The following is a 7898-nucleotide window of genomic DNA, read 5'->3' as shown; positions in this document are numbered from 1 at the left end:
CTTTAATCAAGGGTGAGTGTGGCTGCAAGTATTTGACTGTGTGAAGACAGTTCAGTTGATTGAATGAGCCAAGTCAGGTGTGCTGCTGCATGGCTGGAATGAAAACCTGCAGCCACACGGCCCTTTATGGATCAGTCTGGACACCCCTGGTTTAAGTGCACAGCCTGTGTAGACCAAGCGCTCCCATTTCTCTCTCATTGTCCGGTCTTTTGGAAAACGATGAGTGCTAATCCCATCAAGATTGGTGTTGCCACACCCTCCTACGATACATCTGTTAACCATTTTAATAATTACGTGATAACGTTGAAGAAATTTGCAGAAAACCACCAGGTCGTTTTCTCAAACAAACCAGCACAGATGTAGGATTCAGAAGGAGGCGTCTCGCACGCGACGTCACGAAAATCAATCTTTCCCGGGAAATCCAAATGGCAAGTTTTTTCAGAGGCGGACCAATTCACCTCAAATGGCTTGATTTCAATTGAATTTTTCTGGTATTGTGCAAGGTAAAAAAAATTGCACAAAATGCAAAGTGCGACATATTTGACCAAAGTTTAATATAAAATAGGAGAATTACATTGATCTTGCTCCTGAATTTACCCGTGATATGCACTTTAAAGTGGTAGGCATGTTGTGAAAATCAAATGGTGCTAACCCACCAAAAATCCACTTTAATTCCAGCTTGTAATGCGACAAAACCGGACAAACACCAAGGGGGATGAATACTTTTACAAGACACTATGTGGTGCAATTCATATCAACTAACATTTGCATTGCTGACTAAATACAGTACATAAGAATTACGTAGGAAGGATACTTATTTCAGGTTTCTTGCTGCTTCATCAAAGAAACTCCAGACATTTTCCAATACTTTCCAAATCGTATTTTAAACACTTCAGACTATATAACAGCTTGATGCTGACAAGACTCTAAATCCTTGTGACAAGCCTACTGTTTTTCCCTCCCAAAAAAAAGTATATGTACTTTTCCCCAAAATTCCATACTTCTCATCTTGTAGACTTTACCATACCTCCACAAGAACCCTGTACAGAGGACTTTCATGTGACATCATCGCAACTGTGGATTTGTTTACGTGGCCATATTGCCTGACAAGCTTTGTGTTTGACAACAATCAGCACAAGTGTACATGAGTGATTGTAAGCCAAATTCAGTACCTCTACAGATAAACTTGTAGAAGTTACATCTAAAAGAACAATGCCAGAGACCTGTAGTGCTTTTGGATGTAATAACAGACGGGGAGATAAGCCTGGTTTAACGTTTCACTGTGAACCCAGAAAGACGAGAAAAATGGTGAGCTGCAGTTAAAACATTAAGACTGGATGATAAAATATTTCTGTGCATGGGGAGAACATTTTATATCAGGTTAGCGTGAAAGCTCTGTGCAACGTTAAAATACATATCTGGATGTGGGCTTTGGACGAGTTCAGTTTCTCTCTTTGTTAATTTAGGAGTCACACTCTTAAAAATACCAATCCCCTGAACAAGTTCTTGTATCTGTCTTGGTTTACAGAGACAAAATTGATGTTAGTAGCACATGGTTCATCGTACAGATATGGTTTTAAAAAGGACAAAATATGTCCCGAGACCTCATTTTTTCATATTAAATAATAAATTGCTTGAGGTGGCGGTTCAACAGAGAACGTTGGCAGAAAACGTCACAAATGCTTCCATGCTTTAATCCTTATCAAGGCAACTCAGATTCCATTCTGTCAGTCCTATACAAACTGAATATCACCAGTTTTCACTAAGTCCACTCTCCTTCTAGGTGACCCACTGTTATGTGACAGTTTAAGTACTTTGACCATTGTGTGATAAGTATTTAGATTAGAGTCTGAATTGAAAAGAGTCCACTCAGAAAAGAAGCTTCAGTCTCACTCCCCTTCCTCCTCCAGCTTTATTGATAGTTAAAATTACATTTCTATTTTCTAGGACTTCAGTTGCTTTTACCTTCCGACTTAAAAAACTGAGTACAAGCGAATGATAGTTTTTACTTTTACAGTAGTCTAAGTGATATTGTACAAAAATAACATTTGACTTCTGTGAAAACATTCACCTTCCTCTCAACTCCAAATCATTTTTCCCCCACCCACTACTATTTCACTGAAGTTTTCTTCCTCCTTGGGTAAAATGACCTGTAATCGTGGGATTCCACAATTGATTTTTTGATTTCTTAACTCCACTTAATCAAACTTGCACCTTACAAACATACTGTCCTCCTAAATTATTTCATGTTCTTTCATGTTTTGAATGTGCTGTAAACTTGTCTGTCAATGATGCATTTAATAACTTTTCTCCACTTAGCTGCGTGCTGCTGGTTGGGCCTGGGCAGATCTGACTGCACGAGTCCTGCACTGCTTTCCCAGGTTTATCACTCTTAGCACAACTCACGATCATTGATTAAAAAAAAAAAAGGCAAATCATACCTGGATTTCACATTTCCTTGTTTTTTTTTTCCCTACTGATCTCTCACCGAGGACCTGTTCGATGAGGCCCGGAGAGGCCAACTTGACATTTCTTAGCTGCGTACTCCCACTCAACTCACTCATCCCTGTTCACCAGTGGCATGGAAAGGGGGTTCTTTAACAAAGCATTATACATAACACCTCTACCAAACTAAACATAAACTTTTTTGTATTAAATGCAGAAAGTGGAAACTTTTTTCCACCCCTTTCCTTCTTTTAGCGCGTCAAGAGCTCACTGGCCTGGGACTAGCCTCTATCTGCCAACCTTTGGCCAGTGAAGAGGATTCAGAGAAAATAATACAACCATCAATCAGAAAAAGAAGGGGCAACCAGGAAATCGGGACTAAGCGGTGGCCTCGATGGTGCATTCCTTTGCCAGGTGCCCGGATTTGCCACAGTTGTAGCAGTTGACTTCGCTCGCCTTGCTGCACTGGACAGCAACGTGGCCAATTTCACCACACCTACACATTCGGGGTGAAAGCAGGGCAAGAAGCCAGAAAAGGGATAAAAAGACAACATTAACATGGGCACAATGAAAATGGGCAGTGTAAAATATTTCCTGATCATGACCTTGTAATCAACCGTAATGTCTACCTGTAGCACTTGACTTTCTCGCAACCTTTCTGTATGTGCCCGAATCCACCGCAGGAGTAGCACTTCTGCTCGTTGGCGTGGTCACAGTCTCGGGCCACATGGCCAGCTTTGCCACAGTTGTAACAAACCTGCTCCCTCTCCTTCTTCGGCTCCTTGCAGTCCCTGGAGATGTGGCCACTCCTTCCGCAGTTGTAGCAGGCTGCAGAAGAGTTGGTGCAAGGTAGAGACAAAGGATCAATAAAATGTCGAAACTGCTAGAAAGCTTAGGCTGAGAGAAGGGCTGCAAATGGACCAACTCTAATTTGGCTGCATTGTGGGACCATCCTTACATTCCATGTGTCATTACATTGAAGCAAACATTAGCAGCAGTACATATTTAACCTGCTTAGAAACTAGCTGGACTAGAATTCACAAAATAATAAAAATCAGCTAGAATTGTACAATTAAACATATCTTAATCATGATCACAACTTTTAAATGACTGATTTCAGTTAACTTAGACATCAAGGTTTTTGGTTTTTGTTTTTAAATTAACCCAGATGCATCAAATCCAAAGCTCTCCTTTAATATTTTTAAGTGTACACCTGATTGCATTATTGCATTCAACTTTTTTTTTTACATTTACATAAAGCCAATTTTTAATTCATAAGTGACAGCGTTACATCTGATGAGATGTATGATCATAATATACAATGTAATAAATTCTTTGCCTCTGTTCATTTAAAATAGAGCACGATTAAACTATTCTATTCCTAAAATGTCTGCTTAATTGTCAAATAACTGATTTTAAGATAGTGGTTAAAATGAGTATAACTCCTTTTCTATCATATCAATACAGTAACTATGATATTATTAAGAACATAATGTTCATAGTGTTATCACTCAAAATCAATTTTAGATTTATGGACCGGAACAACAAACAGCCACAATTATTTAACCCACATTATTTCAGTGCAAAACAAATAAGACGCATATTCAGTGTCGTTTTACAGTTTTCCTCTTAAATGTAAAACCTCTACTGCTTCTGTCTCACCCTGTACGAACGTTGTTATACGTAGCACAGATATACAACCATACACTCACCATCTTCAGTTCTTTCACAGTCTCTTGCAACATGGCCTGGTTCCCCACAGCGATAACAGAACTGATCTGTATGAACAAAAGAACGTGTTGTTTTAACAGTCTGAAAATATCAAATCACAGGACTACACACAGCTACAACTATGACACATTTTCACCTTTCCCCCTTCCACGACCTTTACCACGGCCACGACCAGCGTTCGGGCAGTTCTTGATCCAGTGGCCGGTACGGCCGCAGCCAAAGCACTCGTTGCTGCTCATTTTAGTCTGCTGGGGGGGAAGAAAAGATAAATGTTGTTCTAAAAATAAGGACGTGCGAGGAGTTCGAAAAACAACCTAAATGCCTTGAACAGACACATGATGAAAGAGAATACAGAAATGAATAATAAGTAGTTGTTGTAGTGCCACAATCTTAAGTTATTTCTTCTTGTAAAGCCTTGAGAAGAAAGGTGTCAAAACTGTTTGCAAATATTAAGGATGAAAAGTGAAGGCACCACTGAATTGACAGGGCCTATATAACTAAAAGGTACAGGATGATTTATAGGATTTGAATCCAGAAGATAATGTTAGTTCAAAAATAGAGTAAACTTCTAAAGCTTCCAAACCCAACATGCAAATGTCCAGGGGCTCCTGACTTGTTCTAAGGGTAAAGTTTTCTGTTTCAGACCTGCCATAAAACACACACTGATCAACTTACAGACAGTAACACACTTCTCTTACTCTATAAAATCACAAGCCTGCTGTATATAGACATGTCTGCTGTGTTGTTACTGGCCTGCAGGTCCACACATATGGATATACTGCTTGATGGGAAGCGAGCTAAAATGCTAGTCTGTTGAGGTCATCACTCAAACGTATATTCACAAGAAATATTAAGGGGGGGAAAAATCTCTCACACACAAAAGATAACCATGTTGCTGGAGCTGTTTTCAGAGAAGGTTAGCCCTTCGTCGACTCCATGGCGCTGCGCCATGCCACCTTCCCCAAACACGACAACATTTTAGCTAGTCTTCACCTCTTTCCTCCCAGACATTTACCTCAGGGTTTCTCTCCCAAACACTCACACATCCCAAATCACCACACAGCACTTTATTAAAAACCTACCAAGGTTTCCCGCGCGCGCCTGGCGCAGTAGGCCAATGAGGGGCGAAAAAAAAAAAAAAACCAAAACAACATGGCAACTCGTTTACCTTCAACATCACAACAGATTCGCGTCGGAGCTTTAGCGAATTTAGGTTCAAAAATAACACCGAACCTTTCACACACAGCAGCAGCGTCGCACACGGGAGTAACGGTGTTATACTGTGGTTTTCCGCCACCGTTTTTTTTTTTTTTTTAATTTTTATTTGAAAACTCACCTCACCTCGGCTAAACGCTTCGTTGCTTGGTTTCTATTTTTCAGGTCGCCTCCCTCTCTGCGCTGCTGCGCCACGCGCCGTTTGCGCACGGCACGCAAGAATCTCAGGGTTGCCAGATTGGTGTACATTAAACGATCGAGGTTGCCAGATTGTTTTTAGCCAATTTTTTAAATGTAACAAAATCTCATCTCATCTCATTATCTCTAGCCGCTTTATCCTTCTACAGGGTCGCAGGCTGACTATCCCAGCTGACTATGGGCGAAAGGCAGGGTACACCCTGGACAAGTCGCCAGGTCATCACAGGGCTGACACATATGGCCCTTTTCCACTACCCTTTTTCAGCTCACTTCAGCCCGACACAGCTCACGTTTCGACTTCCAAAAAACAGCACGACTCGGCTCGCTTCAGCCCTGCTTAGCCCCTAAAACTCGCACCGTTTTGGAGTGGGGCTGAAGCGAGCCAAACCGAGCTGAGTGAGGCTGGGGGCGTGAGGAGACACTCCCCTGTGCACTGATTGGTGAGGAGGAGTGTCCTCACATGCCCACACACGCCCCGCGAGCACGCTGGGATCTGTAAACACCGCAAACCCGGAAGAAGAATAATTACGAATTAAAGCCGCAAGCGGCCTCGACGGGCCCTCGCGCCAGCGGCCAAGGGGGGCGGGGGCATGCGTCCCCGCGAAAAACCTTCCACAGCTTCTTCGGCAAGAGACAGTACTCCCGCAATGGCGACAAAGAACAGAATTGGACACATGGCAACGATAGGGTCTCGCACTGTACGGTGCTCGGGCCCTAATAATAATAGCGCCCTAATAAGGGTCTTGTAAAGAGTTTGCTTGCCAAGTTTGACCAATCAGAAGCTGCAATATCATTTTTGCCATAACCAGCACCCCCAGGGGCGAAAGTGCACAAAATTAGGCGAACATGTCAGGTGAGCTATGAAGAGTTTGCGTATGAAGTTTGATGACAATTGAGTAAATAGAAGATGAGATATAGATTTTTGAAGAATAAAATTTTTGTTTTTTCCCATGTCAGTAGGTGGCGCTATGCTGTACATGAGCGATTATGAGTTGGAAAAATAAGTGTCTACAACAGCAACGCACTATCACAAGGTAGTGGTGTGAAGGAAAAGCATTATGGAATTATTTACCAAAAACCCGTTTTGGAGCAATTGCGTCGGCCAAAAACAGCGCCCCCCATGGACGAAAATTCCCAAAATGTGGTATACATGACATGGGAGGTAGGAAGAGGGTGGCCGTGAAGTTTGACCAAATTTGAGGAAAGACTGGAATTTTTGCCCAAAAATAGCGCCCCCAGTGGCGAAATATCACAGAAAGTGGGTAACATGTCAGAAGCCCAATGAGTGATCTGCGTGTGAAGTATGAGCAGTTTTGAGCAAGTAGAAGATTTGTTATGGATTTTTAAGCATGTAAAATGTTGCATTGAAAATTGATTGGCGCATAACTTCTGAACGGTTTATGCTACGTGAAACCTATTTAGTAACTTTTGTCAGCCATGTCTGTAGATGATGTGTATCAATTTAGGTGACATTCCTATGAACGGTCTAGGAGGAGTTACGCCGTCTTCGTGGCCATGCATTTCGCACAAAAGTGAAATTACCTCACTTCCTGTTGGGCGTGGCTAATGCATTGGCATTACATTTTTGTCCGGCTTAGTGAGATACATATGCGTACCAAATGGCATGCCACTACTACAAACTACATGGCAACCAGGCACCTTAATGCGGGAGGCCAAAATCACAACGAGTTAGGGGGCGCTATAGAGGCCCTGAGTCCCGCCTGGATCTGGGCTTCTGGTTCTCAGTAGCGGTGGCAGTCTAAGAAAAAGGAGCCAAATTTCGTGCGTTGTCGACCATGGCAAGCGCCCCAATAAGGGTCTTGTAAAGAGTTTGCTTGGCAAGTTTGACAAATCAGAAGCTGCAATATCATTTTTGCCATAACCAGCACCCCCAGGGGCGAAAGTGCACAAAATTTGGCGTAGATGTCAGGTGAGCTATGAAGAGTTTGCGTATGAAGTTTGATGACAATTGAGTAAATAGAAGATGAGATATAGATTTTTGAAGAATAAATTTGTTGGTTTTTCCCATGTCAGTAGGTGGCGCTATGCTGTACATGAGCGATTATGAGTTGGAAAAATAAGTGTCTACAACAGCAACGTACTATCACAAGGAAGAGGTGTGAAGGAAAAGCATTATGGAATTATTTACCAAAAACCCGTTTTGGAGCAATTGCGTCGGCCAAAAACAGCGCCCCCCATGGACGAAAATTTCCAAAACGTGGTATACATGACATGGGAGGTAGTAAGAGGGTGGCCGTGAAGTTTGACCAAAATTGAGGAAAGATTGGAATTTTTGCCCAAAAATAGCG

At 42.1% G+C, this 7898-nt stretch overlaps 1 protein-coding gene across 5 annotated transcripts; it reads right to left on the bottom strand.

Moving 5' to 3' along the window:
• Positions 1-1882: 1882 nt before the first annotated feature.
• Positions 1883-5596, bottom strand: cnbpb (CCHC-type zinc finger, nucleic acid binding protein b). 5 transcript variants are annotated; one of them, XM_060909834.1, is made up of 5 exons: positions 5518-5596; positions 4313-4424; positions 4158-4223; positions 3075-3273; positions 1883-2941 (listed from the first exon to the last, which is right to left on the bottom strand). In XM_060909834.1, exons 2-5 carry the CDS (start codon positions 4413-4415, stop codon positions 2824-2826), a joined length of 486 nt encoding a protein of 161 aa, XP_060765817.1. In that variant the 5' UTR covers positions 4416-4424; positions 5518-5596; the 3' UTR covers positions 1883-2823. The 5 variants fall into 5 exon arrangements, with proteins under 5 accessions (XP_060765817.1, XP_060765815.1, XP_060765816.1 ...); XM_060909832.1 differs by having other exon boundaries at positions 5513-5594; XM_060909833.1 differs by having other exon boundaries at positions 4313-4421; positions 5513-5594.
• Positions 5597-7898: the final 2302 nt, after the last annotated feature.

Source organism: Neoarius graeffei, chromosome 26 (genome assembly GCF_027579695.1).
Source record: "Neoarius graeffei isolate fNeoGra1 chromosome 26, fNeoGra1.pri, whole genome shotgun sequence".
Classification (NCBI taxonomy): domain Eukaryota; kingdom Metazoa; phylum Chordata; class Actinopteri; order Siluriformes; family Ariidae; genus Neoarius; species Neoarius graeffei.
The sequence above is the reverse complement of the archived record's forward strand: the minus strand, read 5'-3'. Positions and strand labels throughout refer to the sequence as shown.